The 24,195-nt window shown below is 39.5% G+C and overlaps 1 protein-coding gene across 1 annotated transcript in view; it reads left to right on the top strand.

Moving 5' to 3' along the window:
* CSMD1 (CUB and Sushi multiple domains 1) overlaps positions 1-24,195 on the top strand; it is a 2,070,567-nt gene that overhangs the window by 1,749,252 nt on the left and 297,120 nt on the right. The window contains exons 24-26 of the mRNA XM_042241416.1: positions 3,668-3,859; positions 4,766-4,892; positions 23,640-23,842. Coding sequence (XP_042097350.1) covers positions 3,668-3,859; positions 4,766-4,892; positions 23,640-23,842 — 522 coding nt within the window. The remainder of the gene's footprint in view (positions 1-3,667; positions 3,860-4,765; positions 4,893-23,639; positions 23,843-24,195) is intronic.

Genomic DNA, 24,195 nt, shown 5'->3' with positions numbered 1-24,195 from the left:
GTTTCTGACAAGAAGAATATATTTAATATAATGAACTCAGGTAGGTCTAGAAGCTTTAGACATCTAAGTATCAAGTATAGGACTTTCAGAAAAATAATGTATTTCATGATGCCATCAAGGATTTAACTGATCTTTTAAAAAAAAATAACAGAAGGAGCATAAGTAAAACAAGACAGCTGGCAATGGAAAGAATAAATGCCCTTTCAAAAATAGCATGACTTAACTCATCTGTGTGACAATATGTAGTTTAGAAAAAGATGAAATCTTTCTAGACTGAGTGATAGAAAAAACAATAAAACAATCATTTTTCTAAAAATTCAACGCAGATAAAGTTTAGTAGACATCTGTATTGGTACATTGTTGTTTGATTGTTTTTCAATGATTCTTACTTCCTTCCTTTAAAAAGTTTCATAATGCAAGTTTTGGGGGCAGAAGAAATGTTTCTTCAAGCTAATTTTAATAAAAACAGGTTCTGTGATTTTAGAACTTTGATAGCTTATTTGATGGGAGACTTTAAAAGCCATGCTCTCTGAACTTAGAGGGAAAGTCTGGATAACCTTTAAGCATGAGTCTCTTGTCTGTAGAGTTGATGGCTATAAGCTAATGAGACAGCACATAAGTCACCAGGAAAATCAATGCCATTACTTTATCTTTTATAGGCATTAATCTCCAGTGAGGACAATCTTTCATAACAAAAGTCTTCTGTATAACCAGGAAATAACTCACTGTCAGAATAAAAGGTCTTGGACAAGCTGGGCCATTTCTCTATCCAGCCCTTAATCATCCTCAGAAGGTCTTTGCATCACAAAGTTTAGTCTTAAAAAATTAGACAGAATATTGACAACTTTTCAGAATTGAGTCTCAGCCTTCTCCAGAAACTGAGAAATTATTGGTTTCTCTTAAAACGGTTTACATCTAGTTTTCGTAATCTAATCTTAGGATTTAAGCATCTCCATTTTTGAAATATGTATTTATTCAGCAATCATTTTATTAAGCTAAAAAGCCCAGCTTTCTGGTGTTCCTGGAAGAATCAGAAGCTTGGGTTACAGGGGGTGTGGATTTTAGCAGGACAGCAGGTGGTTACTGTCCCCTGGGCCGCTGTCCTGCAGGGGCCTCACTTTGCTTTGGAGAGAACTTCAGCTCTATTGGCACTTGAGTCTGGCTCCTCTCATGTCAGATTTACGTCTCCAGGTTCCTGCCACAGGGGCACAAACAAAAGAGACACGTGTTTGACTCTTTCTGTTTCTCATTTTGAGACCTAGATTTTGTCTGCTGCTTATTTCGAGTTTTATGTTCCACTGTCATTGATACTCAGATACCTAGTTTGACTTCCAAATGCTGAAACAGTTTGAAACATTGGTGATTATCATTATCTGTGGAGCCTTACTCCAGCCGTCACTCTCTGCTGGCCATTGCGGCCACCCTGGGCAGTGGTGCTTTTGAAAGCACCACTCTGACACTGTCTCATCCAAGCCCCAAATGAATAAAACAGTAACAACAAAGACTTTGCTTCCTTTTCCCTTCTGCACCAGAGACACTATGGCTAAATAATATGCAAGGCCTTTTACAAGGCAAGAGTAAGGATGGCAGTTCGATCTAAGTGAGTTCAGCAGCTTAGCATCTTCCTTTCCTGGTGGTGTTGGGACAATGCATCAGACTGGAGTTGTCAGGTATCTGCATGAGCCCTGAAACCCTAGGTGCCTGGGACCCTTCTTCTTAATTCTGATTCCCTTTGTGGCAACTTAAGATATCCTTTTGCTTTGTGCTGAAATAGATACACTGTCCTTCTGGGCATCTTGAGTTACAGCTATTTGCATTTCTTAAATAGATAAACAGTTTTCATAAAGGCACAATAAGTAAAGACTGAAATTTTATAGAAAAAGTATTTCAGGAAACTCTTCTTGGCCACTACGTGTAAATTATCAAATGTGTACTGGTTTCCCTCCCGTGTACACACCTGCAGAACTCCATCTGGATTATGTAGAGATTCTGAGGATAAATGATCATGTGAATTTAAAGATGTATCTTCCTCAATGGAAAAGCATTCAGAATGCAAATTTGACAGAAAGACTTAGCAAAACTCACAAATTCATTTTATTTTATTTTTTTTATTATTTTCATGAAAAGGAAGACATCAAAGTTAGGTGGAAATAGATGAAAACAACCCATGTATTCCTTCGAGTTTCCAGCTCTACTTTTTTAAATGGTCAAAATTTACATCATGATATGGGAAGAGAGATTTGTTACTGTAGAACTCTCTTCACAGATGGATTTAAGTTATTGCTTCACATGAAAGCAATATACAGCTCTTGGTACCACAGAGGCTAAATCTTCACTTCTGTCATCTCTTTCTTGGAGTCTCAGAGCTTAGTTTGATGAAGTCATTATGATGATTCATTCTGGAGTTTGTGCTATACACAGAGCAGCTCAGGAACCTCACCCTGGCCCTAGGTGGGACAGAGCCCGGCTCTGTGAGCAGGAAGGACATGGAAATTTCCAAGCTTGAGGTCTGGGCATTTTACAGGAAGTGGGCCTGGAGGCAGGGGCTTGAGTGAACACAGACAATAAGCGCCTGGACGTAGTGAAGGTGGCCCTCCCGGAAGGCCCCCAGTATGACAAAAGGAGGTGTGGAGACAGGAAAAGCTTACATGAACTCCCTGGAGAGTCTAGATGCTGACTGGGTGTGTGAGTCAGATGATGCAGCCTGCAGCTCTTTGGAATGAAGACTTTCCTTGTGTTACTGAAAGTGGGGTCTAGCTGCTTGTTGCTTTGAAGCTAATACTCTAGAGGCAAGATTGGTGAAAATGAAAGTCATTTTAGAGAGTGGCAACCAGGATGGAAGGTGGGCTCATGTTCAAAAGCTGATTCCATGCCCTCTCCACCACGCAACCCCCCCGCCTCCCCCACACACACTCAGCAGGCAGGAGCTTTTATAGATGGAGGGGGCGCTACCTGCACAAACAGCACAGTCGGCTCTGACAGTCATCTTGAAACTGGTCATCAGTGGGCTGATCATTGTCTTCTTGACTGCTGTGAGTACAGTTAGTCTTCAGTTCCAGGGCTGATTTGTTAGCATTTCTTTGAGACCAGTTCTAGGACTTGTGACACCTTATGTCATGGCTACCGTCTGGGCGTCGTGTAGTTAACTTCTTCCAGCTGGTGGGGGTTTCAGTATCTATAAGACAGCTCTCAGGATATAGCTTAGAAAATTGTCTGCAGCCCTTGAGGAGAAACTGAACATCCTTGACCTTGTTTAATGGCTAAACTATTATTATTTTGTTCTGTTTGAGTGCTTTCTCACTTCTCTGATTAAGCTTATTATTTGACTAAATTTTTTCTACAGACAAAAGGCAGGTGGAGGAGATGGGCTGAGGGGTGGGGGAAGGGGTGGTGGGGGAAGGACCATACTGTCCTGCTGGGCTTCAGTCATAAGTATATTAATAGACAGGAACAAATAAAGTGGTCAAACCCCAAGAAACAAACCAGTGGTTAACATAAACCTAATCAAGACCCACATGCACTTCCGTGTTTTTAAATTCAGAGTCTTCTTTTTCTTTCTACACGTCAAAGGACATTTAACAACCCAGGCTGTTTCATCGGTGTTTGAACGCCAATACAGATGCCGCAGTGACTTCTTTCTACTCATCCCTCCCCTCCTTGCTCACAGGTTTTGACCTAGTGAAATGTGAGGACCCGGGGACCCCTAACTATGGCTACAGGATCCGGGATGAAGGCCATTTCACCGACACGGTCGTCCTGTACAGCTGTAACCCGGGCTACGCTATGCATGGCGGGGGCACTCTGACCTGTCTGAGTGGAGACCGAAGAGTGTGGGACAGGCCACTGCCTTCCTGTGTAGGTGAGTTGCCTGCAAGCGTGCTCTGGGGGCAGAAAGCCCAGGGTCCTCTGACTTGATTCTCCCAGAGCTGGGAGACTTCTATTGCCCTTTCTCCAGTGTGGGTTTAATCCTAGTATTTGCTAGAGGCTTTCCTAGTGGCTCAGTGATACAGAACCCATCTCCCTGCCCACGTAGGAGACCCAGGTTCAGTCCCTGGCTCGGGAAGATCCCCTGGAGGAGGGCATGGCAACTCACTCCAGTATTCGTGAATCTCATGGACAGAGGAGTCTGGTGGGCTACAGTCCATGGGTCGCAAAAAGTGGGACACAGCTGAGCCTGAGTGACTAAACAGCAAAGACAATATTGTGAATGTATGTGTGTGTATGTGTGTCTGTAGGTAGGAAAAACATATCTCCTAGTACTGTTTTATTGAGAAGTGTAGAAGTATTATTAGTTACTATATATAGAAGAAGTAGTATTAGCATATATGGAAGCATATATAGAATTATATGGAGAGGTATTATTACTTCTTCTCTATGCTGCTGCTGCTGCTGCTAAGTCGCTTCAGTCGTGTCCAACTCTGTGCGACCCCATAGACGGCAGCCCACCAGGCTCCACCGTCTCTGGGATTCTCCAGGCACGAACACTGGAGTGGGTATACAGAATTATTATTAGATACTTCTTCTGTACACAGAAATATCACTAGATTTATAACATGGCATTTCACTGTTTCACTCTCTTGACTTTGCACAGAGGAGACTGACTGGGGAACAAGTAAATTTAGAAAAGCAGTAACAGGGACAGCAAGATGCTATGATTGTTTTCCTGTGTATACAACATGAATGTGGTGGTTTGGGCTTTTCAAGGTAGTTAAAGTGAAGCCTGTAAGGCCTGGAGTAAACATCCATTTTTTTGAATCCATTGCAGCGGAATGTGGGGGGCGGATCCATGCTGCCACTTCAGGACGCATCCTGTCTCCTGGATACCCTGCTCCCTACGACAACAACCTCCACTGCACCTGGGTGGTAGAGGCAGACCCGGGGAAGACCATCAGGTACTTGTTTTATTGGGTTTCAGTGATTTGAGAATAGAAGCATGTCTCCTATTCTTGTAGTGAAGATAGTAGTACATCTCTTATTATCGATGATTTAAGTTTCTGAGTCAAAGGAAAAAATGTAAACACATGGCCAAATTTTTCATTGTCTTGCATCCTCACTTTGGTATTCCTTTGAAAACATGTGTTAAGGCATCTGTAGTAAAGATAAAAAGAAATGAAGTACATCAGCTAGCTTTGGCTGCATAACAAGTGGGCCCCCAAAACTTGGTTGCTGGAAACAATGACTTATGTGCTCATGACTTTCTGAGTTGCTGGGCAGTTCTGGTTAGTGGGGGTGAGTGGGCCTCATGCAGGTGTGGGGGCCTTAGCTGAATGATTAAAGGTGGGAGTCTCTCTGCATCAGGGTCTGTTCCCTTAGGAAACCAGTGATGATGGAATTTTCCTAGAAGCAAAACATGGAGGCTACTCAAGCTTCTGTTTGCATCACATTTGCTGGTGTCCCATTTGCCAAAACACATCTCGGGGGAAAGAAAATATTTGAAGAAATATATTCGACCCTTAATGGTAAAAGAATAGTCCTAAATGATGCTAATTTTAAATTAACAAGTAAACCAATGAAAAGTAATTTTTGAAAGTAAATCCTCCGGGTGCCAAAAGGGTATGTCAAAACCACAGTACAGTATGTAAAGCAAGAGGACATTTCAGTTAAAACTAAGTTGTTCTTTAACTGAAGAACACGCTGAGAACATGCATTCTGTAGTCATAGCTCTTAAAGTCCCCTTTTTCTCCCACTACCTCTCCTCTTTCATTCTTTTGAATGTTAATTAAAAAACAACAACAACAACTCTGTTCAGACTTCCCTGGTGGCTCAGTGGTAAAGAATCCACCTGCCAATGAGAGTCATGGGTTTGACCCCTGATCTGGGAAGAGTCCACCTGCCTCAGAGCTCCTAGGCCTGTGTGCCACAGCTACTGAGCCTGTGATTTAGAGCCCCTGCTGAGCAACAGGAGGCTACCACAGTGACAAGCCTGAGCACCACAGCTAGAGAGTAGCCCCCGCTCTGTGCAACCAGAGAGAAACGTCCCACAGCAACAAAGACCCAGCAGCAGCCACAAATAAACACCTATAAAAAAGGAGAAGGAAAAACAAACAAACAAACAAAAAAATACCCCTGAGACAGTCTTAACCACTCCCTCCAATCCTCTTCCTGCTTTCTGTGTTATTATACCAATCAGAGTTTAAAAGAATCTGGGCATCAGCTCCTTTAAATATGAGAAAAATCTGAAAGAGACATGTGCAAAGCAGAAACGTCTTTCTGGGGCAAGTGGATATATGAAAATATTCAGGAACTAGTGAGTTTTGTCCTTACTCACAAATGGTTTGCCCAGCAAACTTAGTAATCATATCCCCCTGCAACTTTAATGAGATGGGATGCTCAGAAATGAGGGGGCCTGCTCATCCCATTCAGTGACACTCTGTTTCTCTCTGATGGCCTCTATCCTCCCTGAAATTCACCAGACTTTCGTGACATTTGGTCACATCAACATCTTGGAAGTGAGTTAAACTCACATGGAGCAAACTATTACCACTTTCAAACCCTCCAAAATAAATATCCTAATCATGTACGTGGAACAAGAGAAGGAATTTATATAATGTAAATGTTGCAAAAGTAACTCATTTAAATAATTCATTTACAAATTTAAGTGTCCTTAGTTAAGAAAAATGATTAATTAGGTAATTGTACCATCTGTTGAGGCACAAATAGGGCATGTTTGAATAAAAGAATCTGAGTCTATATTCTTCATAAAGGGCTCTGCAGATGGCTCAGTGGTAAACAATCTATCAGCCTGCCAATGTAGGAGACTCAGGTTCAGTCCCTGAGTTAGGAAGATCCCCGGAAGAGGAAATGGCAACCCATTCAATATTTATGCCTGGGAAATTCCATGGACAGAGGAGCTGACAGGCTACAATCCATGGGGCTGCAGAGTTGGACACAACTCAGCAACCCAACAACAACATTCTTCATAAAAATCAGCAGTTACTTACCAGTTAACTATATAGAATTAAGTATTACTTCTTAACTTTAAATTCCTGAATGCTTGATCTAAATGATATAAAAGCTATTACACTGACTTTGATTGTGAAAAACTCTAGGAACCATCTGTGAGTCATGAAATGACTTTATATAAACAGGATATCTTTCCTCAGGCAGATTTCAAAATGTTCTACTTCTTTTTTAAAATTTATTTATTTTTATTTTAATTGGAGGCTAATTACTTTATAATATTGTGGTGATTTTTGCCATACATTCACATGAATCAGCCATGGGTGTACATGTGTTCCCCATTCTGACCCTCCCTCCCTCCTCCCTCCCCATCCCATCTCTCTGGGTCATCCCAGTGCACCAGCCCTGAGCACCCTATATCATACATTGAACCCGGACTGGTGATCTATTTCATATATGATAATATACATGTTTCAGTGCTATTCTCTCAAAGCATCCCACCCTCGCCTTCTCCCACAGAGTCCAATAGTCTGTTCTTTACATCTGTCTCTTTTGCTGTCTTGGATATAGGGTCATCATTACCATCTTTCTAAATTCCATATATCTGCATTAATATACTGTATTGGTGTTTTCCTTTCTGACTTAATTTGGTCTGTATAACAGGCTCCAGTTTCATCCACCTTATTAGAACTGATTCAAATGCATTCTTTTTAATATCTGAGTAATATTCCATTGTGTATATGTACCACCACTTTCTTTTCCATTCATCTGCCAATGGACATCTAGGTTGCTTCCATGTCCTGGCTATTGTAAACAGTGCTGCGATGAACATTGGGGTACATGTGTCTCTTTCAGTTCTGGTTTCCTCAGTGTGTATGCCCAGCAGTGGGATTACTGGGTGGAAGGGATTTAGAAGGAATCTAAGGGATTTTAAGGAATCTCCACAGTGTTCTCCATAGTGGCTGTACCAGTTTGCATTCCCACCAACAGTGTAAGAGGGTTCCCTTTTCTCCACAACCTCTCCAGCACTTATTGTTTGTAGACATTTTGATAGCAGCCATTCTGACTGGCATGAGATGGTACTTCATTGTGGTTTTCATTTACATTTCTCTGATAATGAGTGATGTTGAGCATCTTTTCATGTGTTTGTTAGCCATCTGTATGTCTTCTTTGGAGAAATGTCTGTTTAGCTCTTTGGCCCATTTTTTGATTGAGTCACTTATTGTTCTGGAATTGAGCTGCAGGTATTGCTTGTATATTTTTGAGATTAATTCTTTGTCATTTGCTTCATTTGCTATTATTTTCTCCATTCTGAATGCTGTCTTTTCACTTTTCTTATAGTTTTCTTCATTGTGCAAAAGCTTTAAAATTTAATTAGGTCCCATTTGTTTATTTTTGCTTTTATTTCCATTACTCTGGGAAGTGGGTCATAGAGAATCCTGCTGTGATTTATGTCAGAGAGTATTGCCTATGTTTTCCTCTAGGAGTTTTATAGTTTCTGGTCTTATGTTTAGATCTTTAATCCATTTTCAGTTTATTTTTGTGTATGGTATTAGAAAGTGTTCTAGTCTCATTCTTTTACAAGTGGTTGACCAGTTTTCCCAGCACCACTTGTTAAAGAGATTGTCTTTTCTCCATTGTATATTCTTGCCTCCTTTGTCGAAGATGAGGTGTCCATAGGTGTGTGGCTTTATCTCTGGGCTTTCTATTTTGTTCCATTGATCTTTGTTTCTGTCTTTGTGCCAGTACCATACTGTCTTGATGACTGTTGCTTTGTAGTATATTGATTGATGGATTCCTCCAGTTCCATTCTTCTTTCTCAAGACTGCTTTGGCTATTTGAGGGGTTTTTGTAATTCCATACAAAATTATGAAATTATTTTTCCATTTCTCTGAAAAATATCATTGGTGGCTTGATAGGGATTGCATTGAATCTATTGATTGCTTTGGATAGTATACTCATTTTCACTATATTGATTCTTCTGATCCATGAACATGGTATATTTTCCCATCTATTTGTGTCATCTTTGATTTCTTTCATCAGTGTATTATAGTTTTGTATACATGTCTTTTGTTTCTTTCACTAGATTTATTCCTAAGTATTTTATTCTTTTCATTGCAATGGTGAATGGAATTGCTTCCTTTTTTAATATAAATTTATTTAATTGGAGGCTAATAACTTTACAATATTGTATTGATTTTGCCATACATCAACACTGAATCCGCCATGGGTGTACACGTGTTCCCCATCGTGAACCCCCCTTCCACCTCCCTCCCCATCCCATCCCTCTGATTTCTCTTTCTGTTTTCTCATTGTTAGCATATAGGAATGCAAGGGATTTCTGGGTGTTAATTTTATATCCTGCAACTTTACTGTATTCATTGATTAGTAATTTTCTGGTGGAATCTTTAGGGTTCTCTGTGTAGAGGATCATGTCATCTGTAAACAGTGAGAGTTTTACTCTTCCAGTCTGGATTCCTTTTATTTCTTTTTCTTCTCTGATTGCTGTGGCCAAAACTTCCAAAACTATATTGAATAGTACTGGTGAGAGTGAGCATCCTTGTCTTGTTAATGATCTTAGAGGAAATGCTTTCAATTTTTCACCATTGAGGATAATGTTTGTTGTGGGTTTATCATATATGGCTTTTATTATGTTGAGGTATGTTCCTTCTATTCCTGCTTTCTGGAGGGTTTTTATTATAAATGGATGTTGAATTTTGTCAGAGGCTTTCTCTGCGTTGATTGAGATAATCATATGGTTTTTATCCTTTAATTTGTTAATGTGGTGTATCACATTGATTGATTTGCAAATAGTGAAGAATACTTGTTTCCCTGGGATTAAAGCCCACTTGGCCATGATGTATGATCTTTTTAATATGTTGTTGGATTCTGTTTGCTAGAATTTTGTTAAGGATATTTGTTCATTGCATCTATGTTCATCAGTGATATTGGCCTGTAGTTTTCTTTTTTTGTGGAATCTTTGTCTGGTTTTGGTATTAGTGTGATGGTGGCTTAATAGAATGAGTTTGGAAGTTTATCTTACTCTGCACTTTTCTGGAAGAGTTGGAGTAGGATAGGCGTTAGCTCTTCTCTAAATTTTTGGTAGAATTCAGCTGTGAAGCCATCTTTTCCTGGGCTTTTGTTTGTTGGAAGATTTTTGATTATGCTTTCAATTTGTGTGCTTGTGATGGGTCTGTTAAGATTTTCTATTTCTTCCTGGTTTAGTTTTAGAAAGTTGTACTTTTCTAAGGATTTGTCCATTTCTTCCAAGTTGTCCATTTTATTGGCATATAATTGCTGATAGTAGTCTCTTATGATCCTTTGTATTTTTGTATTGTCTGTTGTGATTTTTCTGTTTTAATTTCTAATTTTGTTGATTTGATTCTTCTCCCTTTGTTTCTTGATGAGTCTGGCTAATGGTTTGTCTATATTATTTAATCTTCTCAAAGAACTAGCTTTTAGCTTTGTTGATTTTTGCTATGGTCTCTTTTGGTTCTTTTGCATTTATTTCTGGCCTAATTTTTGTGATTTCTTTACTTCTACTAACCCTGGGGTTCTTTATTTCTTCCTTTATTTCTATATTACTATTTCTTCCTTTTCTCCCTGGGGTTGTTTTAGGTGTAGAGTTAGTTTATTTATTTGATTTCTCTCCTGTTTCTTGAAGTATGCCTGTATTGCTATGAACCTTCCCCTTAGCACTGCTTTTACTGAATCCCATAGGTTTGGGGTTGTTGTGTTTTCATTTTCATTCATTTCTATGCATATTTTGATTTCTTTTTTGATTTCTTCTGTGATTTGTTGGTTATTCAGAAGTGTATTTTTTAACTTTCATATGTTTGGTTTTTTAATAGTGTTTTAAAATATAAATTTATTTATTTTAATTGGAGGTTAATCACTTTACAATATTGTATTAGTTTTGCCTTAATAGTTTTTTTCTTGTAGTTGACACCTAATCTTATTGCACTGTGATCAGAAAAAGATGCTTGAGATGATTTCAATTTTTTTTTAATTTACCAAGGCTAAATTTATGGAGAAGGTTCTGTGTGCACTTGAGAAAATGGTGAAATTTATTGTTTGGGGTGAAAAGTACTATAGATATCAATTAGGTCTAACTGGTCCATTGTATCATTTAAAGTTTGTGTTTCCTTGCTAATTTCCTATCCATAGGTGTGAGTGGGCTATTAAAGTCTCCAACTATTATTGCATTACCATTAATTTCCCCTTTCATACTTGTTAGCATTTGCCTTGTTGTGGTGCTTCTATGGTGGTTACATATATAATTGTTATATCTTCTTGGATTGATCCTTTGATCATTATGTAGTGTCCTTCTTTGTCTCTTTTCATGGCCTTTATTTCGGTCTATTTTATCTGCCATGAGTATCGCTTCTCCTGCTTTCTTTTGGTCTCCATTTGCATGAAATATCTTTTCCAGCCCTTCACTTTCAGTCTATATGGGTCCCTAGGTTTGAGGTGAATCTCTTGTAGACAGCATATACAGGGTTCTTGTTTTGTATACATTCTACTTCTTAAACATCCTCCTGTGATTTGTTTCCCAAGAACCAGAAAAGAGCACTTGTTCCCCTAAATGCAAAGCAAGTGACAGACACTCTGCAGGCGAAGCTAATACTTCATTAACATTTTAATAAGAAAAGAGATAAGAAATTAATAAAGAATAAGACTAAGTAATAAAAAATATACAACTTTTTTTTTTAATCATGAACTGACTTTATCATTTAACCATTAATGTTCTAGGAAAACAAAAATGCTACCTATACCAATTTGTTGTTTGGGGAATTTTTTCTTCTTGTGCATATCTTTTAAGCTACTCAGTTTGTAAATAAATCTTTTTATTTAAGGCATAAAATCCTTCCTAATAAGGAAGTTAGGAAGCAAACATCAGCTCTTATAATTCATTTACTCTGTCAATATACAACTTTATCCCAAAATGTTTCAGTGATTTTGGTTCATTAAGAAATTATGTACTGCTCTTAGTATGGCAGTCTGGAAAATAACATACTTAAAAGTACATAATATATAATTTTAGATCTAAAATGGTACTGACACCAAGAAAAATTAGAGCTTGGTCTCAGCTTGTATATTTTTTGTCTAGCTTACTGAATCTTATTTATTTCATTGGTCAGAGACAATATTATCTCAACTGTTTGCTTGAAAGTCAGGAATATGTCAGTCATGTAGATATGAATCCAGGGATTAATTTATGTATTAAAAATTCTTAATATGAATGGAATGCCTTACCATACATTCTATTATGGTTTGTTAAATGTCAATATTTCTCAGTCTTAAAGAATAAATAAGCAACAAAATCTCAGAAATTATGAAAGGCTTGGTTTCAACATTTCATGCCAATTATTACTGTATTTGTTTTTATTTTTTGAGGACAAGAGTGGTTTCTGATGTATCACTTTTTGTTCAAGATAATAGAAGACACGAAAATAGTTATTGTTATAGGGCACTTAGGTCTAAAAGACGTTTATAATTTTCACATGCATCCTATAAAGCAGTTTCTAGAACTAAATTTAATTAAAAGTCTAATCATAAGACACTGCAGTAAATTTAGCCACTTGAAGAGTTGTGTAAATATGTGTCTGAGACCCAGTACATTTCATTCTGAGCACAGCTGACATTTATACAGTAAAGGTAGCAGCATTGTAAACACATCCCGCAAACAGCTTCAAGATAGTGTTTTGCATAATCATATGTCTATATTGTTCCTTGGCTTTAATTGCTTTTTCACAAGTCTAATTGTCTGGAAAATTCACTTTGAGAATATTTCTGTTCTTTCTTACAAAATTGCATTTGGACACGTGGTTGTTGTTATCACTGTTGTTGTTCAGTCACTAAGTCATGTCCTACTCTTTGTGACCCCATGAACTACAGCACAACAGGCTCCTGTATCCTTCGCTATCTCCCTGAGTTTGCTCAAATTCATGTCCATTGAATTTGTGATGCTATCTAACCATCTCATCCTCTACTGCCCCCTTCTGTTGCCTTCCATCTTTCCCAGCATCAGGGGATTCTATTAGAAACAGCTCATGTAGTATTGAAAACATTAAAGGCCTATCAAACATACATTCTTTACCAGCTGAGCCACCAGGAAAGCTCCAATGCGGGAGGCCCAGGTCCATTCCCTGGGTCGGGAAGATCCCCTGGAAGAAGGGAAATGGTAACCCACTCCAATGTTCTTGCCTGGAGAATCCCATGGACAGAGGAGCCTGGTGGGCTTGCAGTCCATGGCGTCACAAGAGTCAGACATGACTTAGCAACTAAACCACTACCACTCAACATGCATTAAGAGTGTCAAAACTGCTCCTGTGCAAACTTTTAAAGAAAGTGCAATGTGGATTGTGGTCCTGGCTGTGCTGGGCTATATAGACATTAGGGGGAAGGTCTGGTCTGCAGATCTAGGATAATTTTAAATTAATTTTGACCAACTTTCAAGATCCCTGTGAGACACAGACTCAGAAAATGATTCCACTTAACTGGACATTTTTCTCTGAGTTTGAGGTCAAGCTGTGGTAAATGTGCCAGGAATATGAGTCACAGGTTTTTTGATGACATGACCGACAGGCTCGGGGACAGGAATCAAAACATCTCAAATGCCCCTTTTCTTTTAGGACCATAGTGGGATATCCCATTTATTTTTGTGGATAACGTGAGGAAATAAGCAGTCAAGAGAATTCCAGCCCTCCAAAGAAAAGAGAGCAGTGCACTTAAAAATTCTGCCCCATGTGTGAGGCTGGACCCCAGCACTCCTTAGCTAGAGCCAGGGAAGCAGCTGCAGGGTTTAGGGAACCAGACCAGCCACCTGCAGGGGGTGGGAGGCAGAAGCCTGCAGGCACCCCTCACAGGTGCAAGATCCTGATACAAGCAATTTTAGTCACCTTGCTTCATGAAACTACACCAGTGCCGCAGCAACAGGGTTCATTCCCACTTAGTTACCTTTGTAGATGTGCCATGAAGGGATTCATGAAGCACAGATTTCCTCTTAGCCCTTCAGTCTCAGCATAGACCACAGACACACCTGATATGTCATGTACCTTCCAGTGCAGGATCGCTCACCAGGCATCTGCACTTAGTTCAAACACAGACAGCAAAGCATGTCCTTGGGTTTCTTCTTTGCCTCCCAGTGATGATCCCACTTGACACTACAAAAATGAATCATCAGAAAGGGAACTGGCCAATGAAAATGAAAGTGTAGGAAGAACTGGAAAGTGATTACCTCTGGAAGTGAAATTCTAATCACATGTGAATGGGGTTTAGGAGAAATAGTTAATTGAGGAGTGGGGGATTGGCATGGCTGCTGTTCCAGAGACCAATGCCTCACAGACACCCTGCAGGCACACCTTCAGGATAACTATCATCATTTCTTCCAAGCCTCTTTACTCCTGATCTTTGTTAATGCTTGTCTTCCTCCAAATGGTGGAGGTTTTTATTTTCAATAATAATATGTTTGCTCTTCCTTATTTTTCACTCCCTGATCTCCAATATTCTCCCAACTGGGGGGAAAAAAAAAAGGTATTAATCTATTGATATCTCTCTTCATAATAGGCTGTGAGGAAAAAAAAAAAAAAATCAGCTGCATGTGAGCCAATCAGCTGCATGTCAGCTCTCTCCTTGTTTGTGTCTTTTCTATCCGTGACACCTGGTTCCTACTTCACGGGCGTTACTCTGCTCTTACTCTAACCTTCTCGCTGCCCAGCCCCCTAAATCCACCCTTCGCCCCCTCCTGCTCTCAGGCACGCCTTGGCTAATTGGCAGGTGTACGCTCCTTAAAAAGACAGAAACACCCTCCGGACTTGGTGTCTGGTCCCCTACAGGTTTGGCCCGATGACTCACGTGCACGTTACGATCAGCACAGATGAAGCCGGCGTTTGAGTCTCCGATCCCAGCTTTGTCATCATGGCTCACTTTCCACCTGTCCTCCTTGCAGTTTCTGACTGTTGCCCCACCTCTAAATCCTTTCCATCCTTGGGAACCGAGTTAAAAGGTCAACCAGAATTTCATTTTTATCATCTCATCTAAAAATAATTTGCTTTCTTCTCTGGACTCAGTGTCTGTCCCACCACCCCTTCCTTCTGAAGTAGGGCTGTCACTACACAACAAAACATCCAGGCCAGCCTCTTAGCATCAGGGCTCCTCCCTCCCTCCCACACCCGTGTGGCCACACATCTTGGTAATTCCACATCTGGAGCCCCCTTGTCCAGACCCCCATGATTCACTGGGCCTGTTATCTGACCATCCTGCCCAGCTTTCTCCCAACCACTGCTCCCACGCTTAAGGAACCTGTTTTATTTTTTAGTTATAATATTAATTTTATATGGTTGGAAAATGAACGTATAGACATCTTCAAAAGCATTTTTTTTTTAAAAAAAGGCATGCATTTCCCCCATATTGGACATCATTGTTACCATGTTGACATATGTCTTATATGGACTTTTAAAAATTTTATTTATTCTGTATTAGAGTATAGCCAATTAACAAAATGTGACAGTTCCAGGTAAACAGCAAAGGGACTCAGCCATGCATATCAGTTCAGTTCAGTTTAGTCTCTCAGTCGTTTCTGACTCTTGTGACCATGCATATACATGTATCCATCTTCCCCAAAACTCCCCTCCCATCCAGCCTGCCTTACATGAACCTTTACATAAGCTACAGTGTGGGTAACCACAATTAAATATTATTTCTCTTGCTGGTTGTTTACAAGATTTCTAATTTTCATCATTTCTAGTTTTCAATATTACATGTAATTATATGGCAAATTGTATCACAAGTAAAGCTTTGCTTCTATTGATAATTAATACCTTGGAATAAATTCTTAGGAAGATTCTTTCTGGGTCAAATGATTGAATCATTTTTATGTGTCTTAATACAAATAGTTCTGTCAAACAAAGCTGATCATATCACTTGCCCACTTTAAAAATACACATATTTTGCTCATTAGGTGCAGAATAAACTCAAGTTCAGCTTCATGGTAGTCAAAGTTATTTATTTTCTTAATTTTTGAAATACTAGAAAACTGTGGCAGGAAGATAAAAAGCCTGGAAAGTAGTTTGCTATAATCCTAGATGCAAAAGATAACATCAGTTTAAAATTTGATGTATAATTGTGTAATTTCTTAAAGGAAACATATATATATATATATATGTATGTATATATGTTTAATTGTTTAAACAATTAATGTCTACTTGTTTAATTATTTTTGAAAAATAGTATCAGACCTTAATATTATTCTCAAGATTTTCTTCAGTCAATAAACATGGTCAAAGTTTTATATCCTTACTTGTAATTCCACCTCATTCTATTTAGTTGTGGAAGAAGATTCCATTGCCTGAATGCACCATAATTTATTTAAACTGTACCCTATTGGGATATTCAGATTGTTTTCAGCTTTTCACTGATATCAGCCACGCTAACATCTTCCCAATATATCACCTCGAGGGTACTTCCTATGATGAATTTCTAAAGCTAGACTTGCTGTTTATGCACATTTAAATCTTTATGGCCATTACCAAATTGCTTTTAAAAAGAGAAGATATGGCCTCCAATAGCATATGAAAAGGTGGAGTCTCCACATTCTCACTGAGACAGAATGAAGTGTCATTATCTCAGCCAATCTGGTAGAAAAAAAAAAATCTTTACATCATTTTACTTGTCATTTGTAACTTTTGCATTTTCACACTATTAGCACGTTCATGAATGTATTTGTTTAGTCACTTTCTATCTCATCCTCTTATTGAATTATCATTGCTATTTCTCTCTGCCTGACAAGACCCTTCCCAGACATCTTGAACAGAATAAACATACCTGACACCTGTTCATCCGATGCTCTGTCCACATATATTAAAGCTTGTGACACTGTACATTGCAAAGTGTATTTTCTGTTTCTTTTTTATTTTTTATATTGTGAAAATATGATAAGACATTTACAGGAGACTTGGAAAGTTGCATACGGTTCCACTATATATTACAATTATTTTTAAGTAGATAAATAAAGATCTTTAATTGGAATTTCATTACCAAAGTCTCAAAAATTAATGGAATGAATAGACAGAAAAGTAGAAAGATACAGTAGACCAGAAAAGCGCAATGAACAAATTCAACATAACTAAGATTTATACAATTTTCACATAATAACAGGATACAAATTCTATTCAAGTTCCCATACACTATAAACCAGGAGACACTGTAACATATACAGGGACATAAAACAAGATGCAAAAATTTCCTGGTCTAAAGGCATTGATTGAAATCACACAGAGTCTGTTCTCTTTATCTCTGTGGAATTGTTAGAAATCAATATCAAAAGATATGTGAAAATCACCCACATATTTTCAAGTGCAATATGACATTTACTAGGAGAGATCTTTGACTTAGCCATGAAAGCCTCAATAAAGTTGGGCTGAATAAAACAACGAGGGTGATTGCAGTGAATAAAGCATTTAAATGAGAAATTAATATCAAATATAGTTTTTTAAAAATCCATGTGCTTGAAAATTAAATGTTCAGCAAAGTGTATTTTTTTTCTTGAATGACTGTGTCTGAAATAAATAGTAGTTTCTTTAGGATGGTACTTTTTAAAATCAGTTTTTAAACTTTCCCTACCTAGTAGTATAATGTCTGCATATTGACTTTCATTTTTTTAATGAAAAATGATCATTTCTTTATCTCTGTTAAAATGTTGTTATATCATTGTTGGACTTCCCTGGAGGCTCAGTAATAAAGAATCTGCCTGCCAATACAGGAGACAGGGGTTCAATCCCTGGGTCAGGAACATTCCCTGGAGAAGGAAATGGCAACCCACTTCCATATTCTTACCTGGAGAATTCCATGGACAGAGAAGCCTAGTGGGCTACAGTCCATGGGGTCACAAAGATTCAGACATGCCTGAGTGACTAAACAAGAACCATAATATCATTTGTGAATTTGCATGGTATTTCCCAAATGGCAAAACTTACAGCCCCAGGGTGGATCTTCATGTGTTTGTCTATGTCTTCTCATTAGCATGGATCGTAGGCGCATAGGACTATCCCAATCACAACTGTGCGGCTTATTTATAAAAACTCCCCGTGGAGCCAGCAATCAGATCAGAGCCCAGGGTGTGCTCTTTGCGCTCCATTCAGGCTCCATTCATTCTTAAGGATAATCGCTATCTTGACTTCAGAGGCATTTTTGCCTTACTTTGAACTTTATGAAAACCGAGTTCTACAGTGTGTCTTGATTTCCTCCACCTTCCCTCCCATTGGTACAGGAAAATTATTCCATTGCATTAGTAGATCCGTGATTTGTTCATTCATTCTGTGTGTTGATGGGCACGTGGACTGCTTTTAGTCTGGCCTGTTACTACGAGTGGTGTTGTGTGGCGTGTGCTCACATGTATTGTGTGGTGACTGTGTGTGTGCTTTCTCTCGGGCGTGCTCTGCACTCAGCTATTGCAGGTGCTGTCAGATGATTTCCTGACGTGGTCACACCTCCCCGCTCCCGTCACAGTGTGGGTCCCTCCCAGGCCCTTCTGCTCTCACTGCCTGACCCTGAGGGTCTTTCGTTTTAGTCATTCTGGTGGGTGTACAGTTGTTTTAATTTGCTTTTCCCTGATGACTGATCACAGCCATCACTTTTTTATATTTATTGGTCTCTTGAGTAACCTCTTTTATGAATTTTCAGTTGAAGTCTTTTGTCCATCTCTTTTCATATGGGAATACCTGTCTTTTACTTATTGATTTGTATATAGTTTTTATACATCTGAATGCAATCTTTTGTTGACTCTATATTCAGCAGCTATACTCTTATACTCTGGTCTGCCTTTCTGGTTTCAAAATGATGTCTTTTGTTAAAGACAAGTTTTCCATTTCAGTGAATCAAATTCATTTTGGCTCATTTTTCTTTCATGGCTAGTGTGTTTATTTGTATTCAAATTGAGTTATATCTATTTTTATCTTAACATTTTTGTGTCCAGTTTAAGAAATCTTGCCTCTCCAAAATTATAAAAACATTGTCTTAGGATTTTTGCAAAAGACTTATTTTATCTTCCATATTTACATGTCTTCATTCCATCTGGAATTAATTTTTGTGTATTATGAAGAAGATTCTAGGAATTTTTTTCCTGTCCACAGTGCAGTTCAGTTGACCATTTGTTGATAAACCAGCGCTTCTCCGTTAACTACAGTGCAAACTTTTTCATGAACCAGATAATTATATATATATAACTGTCAACCTGGAATCTATATTCAAACTGCCTATCATTCCCTTATAAGAGTTCCTGTCTTGCAAGTTATTTTGACTATTCCTTGCACCTTGTGGGATCTTATTTTCCTGACCAAAGGCTGAACCCTGGCTATGGCAGTGAAAGCCTGGTGACCTAACCACTAAGCAACCAGGGAATGCCTATGTAATTACTGTGAACACACAAAATACTATTTGATGTATATTCACCAGGCATATATGACTCTTTAGGAGAAACTAGTATCCAGCTAGGAACATAGTTTAATACAAACAAAATAAATAAATTATTTGGAGACACTGGAAATTGCACAGCACACCTCTTACAATTCTTTATGACTCATAAATCAAACAGGTAACACATTACTAAGGTTACAGAGGATTTGAACCATGCAATTACTGAACTTATTTAAAGGAGTTATACAGCCTTCAAGTAAAATTTGCACATTCTGTTCAAGTAAATATAAAACATGTACAGATATGATCACAAACTAGAAGAAAGCTAATCAATAAATATCAATAAAATAGAGAATCACTTTCTTCTGTACTCAACATCCTGATCAAAATGTAATAAAAATAGAGAAGTATAGCAAGAAAGTAACAAAATGCATTCTCCATTTTGAAAATAAAAGACACATGATTAACAGATTAATGTAAAATTTACAGCCCTAAATGCAAGTATTAGAAAAAAGAAGATCACTTGAAGATCAGTAAGTTAAGCTTCTAGATAAGGGAATTTAAAACATAGTATCAAAATAAATTCAAAAAAGTACAGTGGAAAAACAGCAAACATAGTAAAATAAATTAATGGAAGAAACAATGTAGAGAATTACCAACAAACTGATTTGTTTTCAACAAAACTGTAGAAAAACCGACAAACTGATTCTTGAAAAAATATCATTGAGTAGAAAAATAATAGACATATTCAGATAAAATTCAGGAAACCCAAATAACCAATATTAGAAATGGAATAGAAATACACTCCTACAATAGAAATTATTTTTACAACATTGAAGAAAATAATGGATTATATTATGCCAATATATTGGAAAAATCTTCCAGGCAAAAGAAAAAACTAGAGAAATGAGCTGATCCATTTAATAAGACTGAAATAACCTTCATATCAAAGAACAAGAGCTAGAAATAAAAATTAAGAGCTGAACTATAAAATTACTCCTATTTATATAGTAAGAAAAATGACCTGTCTGATCATCTAAACAGGTTTAGAAAAAGTAGTTTAATAGAATTGAATGCATTTTCATGATCAACAGCATAAGTAGATAAAAACCTTCCTAGCATAGTGAGCAGCAGGGAACTTTTCTTAAAATGATAGACTATGTAATAAAATCTTTCCACAAGAATACAGTACCGTATACAAACAGTAGTAAGCGACATCACAGCAGTGGGCAACCCGATGTGATGGGGTCAGTCAGTCTCGAGCCTCTTCTTCCCCCTGCCTGAGACCTATGATGGTCTCGTCTAGTCCCATGGTTAAAGCCATTTATTTGCTGAACGCACAGGTTTGCTCTTTCCTTCCAGACTTCTCTGCAAAGCTCCAGATTGGCATGAGCAGCCGGCTGCTCACTGTCCAACGGGCATCCTGAATTCACAGGCCCAAACCAGAACGTCTGGTCTTCCCACACCACGACCCCTGCCCCTGCCCTGTCCCCCACTCAGCCGTGACTTCCCCACGGCTCTGGCTCCTTACGCACAAGCCCTCGAGTGGCCTCGCACCCTCTCTGCACCCCACAGGCCTTCTGCAGCCATGGTTCCCACCATCACACCGCGCCCAGAATCTGCCAGCCGCTCAGTGCTCCCGGCCCACTCCTCTAAGCAGCACACCTCTGACTCCCGGTTCTGCCTTTCCCTGGAGAGCTGGTTGTCAACACAAGTACAGAGTAGATTTTTTTTTCCTAAATCACAGGTCGGGTGACTGCTTCACCACAAACACCGCCCTGGTGGATCACCCAGGGTGAGAGCCAGAACCTGCAGAATAAGCTTCCAAGCCCTGGGCCTCGCCCTTTCGCACCCCCGTCCACCCCCCACATGTTTCTCTGGCCTTAGCGCCTCTTCCATAGGCCCTCTCTCTGCTCGTTACACTGCCTGCCCGCATGGTCTCAAATGCTGAGGGCGTGCCCTCTGTGTGGGGCTTTTGCTGGGTTCACTCTGCCCTCTCATCAAATGTGGGGCTTCCCTGGCGGCTCAGATAGTAAAGAATCTGCCTGCCATGCAGGAGGCTGGGTTTCATCCCTCGTTCAGGAAGATTCTCCTCAAATATAACAAACCTCTCATCTCCTTCAAGTCTCTACTCAAGGCTCTCCTCACCAACATGGGTTATCAGCCATCTCATTTAATTCTTAAATACATGGGTCATCCAGCCATGTCATTTAATTCCTAAATCTCCTCCCCACCCTTCAGTCCTGTCAAGGGTGATGCTGCTTATCCTGCTCTGCTTTTGTTTTTTCTTTTCTCAGTGACATTTACCACGTACAAACATGTAACTTTCTTATTTTTTACAGCTTATGGGTTTCTTTGCTCATCTCTTGCCATTACCAACTGTGCAAGCTCCATGAAGGCAGGGTTTTTCCTTTAGTTCACTGATATATCCTGATATATGCCTGATAATAGTCGGTGCTCAAGAAGTGTTCCTTGAATTGTTGAACTGCATTATATACTGAAGGGGGTTTGGCTTAGACTCATAATAGTATGTTCAACCTCACAAATATTCAGGGAGATGTCATTTAAACAAGAGACTTTCCCACAACCATCAGATTTTCTCTTTATACAACTATTATAGGCTGATGTCATCAGGTATTGGTAAAGATGTGGCAACACAGAGCCCTTTGTAATTTATTGTGAGACTGTACGTAGCTACAGTCACAGGGAGAACAACTTTGCCATTTCTCTTTCTGAGCCTAGAGAGATCCAAGGATGAGCACCATTTATCATCATAAAATATAGAGACTGACTATCTTTCAGCAGATAAGTGAAGCATTTATTCTGCTTCTGAAGTGAGTTACCAAAGTCTACATCTCTAGTTTAGAGGAATTTCACCTAATACTCAAGGTGAGAAAGCAACTTGAGGGAATTCCCTGGCAGTCCAGTGGTAAAGACTCTGCACTTTCATTGCTGAGAGCCCAGGTTTGATCCCTGGTCAGGGAACTAAGATCCCACGAGCTATGCAGAGTGATCACATACAGAAACAAACAAAGCTACACAAAAAAGCTTAAAAAAAAAAAAAAAGCAACTTGACTATGAGACAAGCACATACATGCCAAAATTACATCTATTATGTAATTATTGTCAAACAGACAAAATAGTACTATATATTTTTGGAGATATGTATACACATACATGCATAGGAAAATATAAATGAGAAGAAACCGTTGTGATTTCAGGAGATGGGAATGAGAGGGAAAACAATGAGTAAGTGGAGAGGAGGGGGAGTAGGACTGTGTTATTGGCATAGATTAAAAAAAAAATCTGAAGCAAATAGGGCAAAATGTTAAAATGATGGTGGGCATCCAAGTGTCTACTATATTCTGTGCTTTCCTCTATATTAAAGATATTTTAAATTCAACATTTAAAAATATACTACATGCTTTATACTTTATTCAGGGTTAGATATTTTCCCTGAGTGTATAATATGCACAAAGTAAGTAGTATTTGTGCACAATTTTTTGTATAATAGTTATTGTGATTTTTATCTTTCTTACAATTTCATGCAATTAACAGTAAGTGGAAGAGGATAAAAGCATTCAGGAAATATGTATTTTTGTTGATATTAAACTCTTTTATCCATTTGAATTTCCATAGGTAGAACTACAGCTCTGCAGCTTCCTCTGACATAGAGATTTTTTAAGTTACTCTGAAAAAATATCTGTAAATCTGATAGAAGTATGATAAAATATTAGGAAAAAAGGAGTTTATACTACACAATTCCACTTTTGTGTTGGTATCTCAAATCATGTATTTTTCCTGAAAATAGACTGTATAAAAGCAGACACACTGGAAACTGAGCTCGCTCAGGTACAGGTAGACAGTGACCTCCTGGTGTGACCATCATCTCTGCCAGCGGCTCTCCTAGCGTGCATGCTGCCACCTCGTGGGGCGTTTCGGGAACGACACTGGTACCACAGGCATCACAATCTGCCATTAGCTTAGAACAAAGTTGTGTCAAACCCATCTTTGGTCAGCGTGCCCGAAAGACCTTTGAGTCGTGAAAAGAGCTGACGGTCTCCGAAGACCTAGTTTCATCCCTGAGCACCCAGCGCAGCCAACAGCTGCAAGTCCTCACTGTGTCCATCTCAGACAGAAGCCTCGGGCTCAGCTGTTTGCTGGTGGGCCGCATGAGCCCGGCTGAGGCTCCAGGCTCACCCAGGACCGGCAGACAGGGACCGGCGCGCAGGGCGGGGCTGGGGAGGGGGAATGGGCTGGGGCGCCCCTGAGTCCTGCGCCGGGCACTCGCGGCCGGCCGCCTTTCAGCCGTGTTCTCCTTGCAGCCTGCACTTCATCGTGTTTGACACGGAGCTGGCCCACGACATCCTGCGGGTGTGGGACGGCCCGGCGGACAGCGCCATCCTGCTGAAGGAGTGGAGCGGCTCGGCGCTGCCCGAGGACATCCACAGCACCTTCAACTCCCTCACCCTGCAGTTCGACAGCGACTTCTTCATCAGCAAGTCCGGCTTCTCCGTGCAGTTCTCAAGTAGGTGAACGGCCCCTCCTCCCTCCGCGGTCCTCTCCTCCCGGGGTTGCCAGGGAGACAGGGCCCATTCGTGTCTAAAAGCTCCCCCTGCTCCTGACAGGATGGACCTTTTGTTGAGCAAAATATGAAAATTTGAAAACCCCTATCAAGAGAATGGCTTGTCTTAGGAAATTCTCTCCACTCTCAGATGGTGATAGACAGATGCTGTCTTTGGTGGTGGTGGTTTAGTGGCTGTGTTGTGTCCAACTCTTGGGAACCCATAGACTGTAGCCCATCAGGCTCCTCTGTCCATGGGATTCTCCAGGCAAGAATATTTGAGTGGGTTGTCATGCCCCCCTCCAGGGGATCTTCCC

Source organism: Ovis aries, chromosome 26, assembly GCF_016772045.2.
Source record: "Ovis aries strain OAR_USU_Benz2616 breed Rambouillet chromosome 26, ARS-UI_Ramb_v3.0, whole genome shotgun sequence".
NCBI lineage: Eukaryota > Metazoa > Chordata > Mammalia > Artiodactyla > Bovidae > Ovis > Ovis aries.
This window is presented reverse-complemented; position numbering and strand designations above follow the sequence as displayed.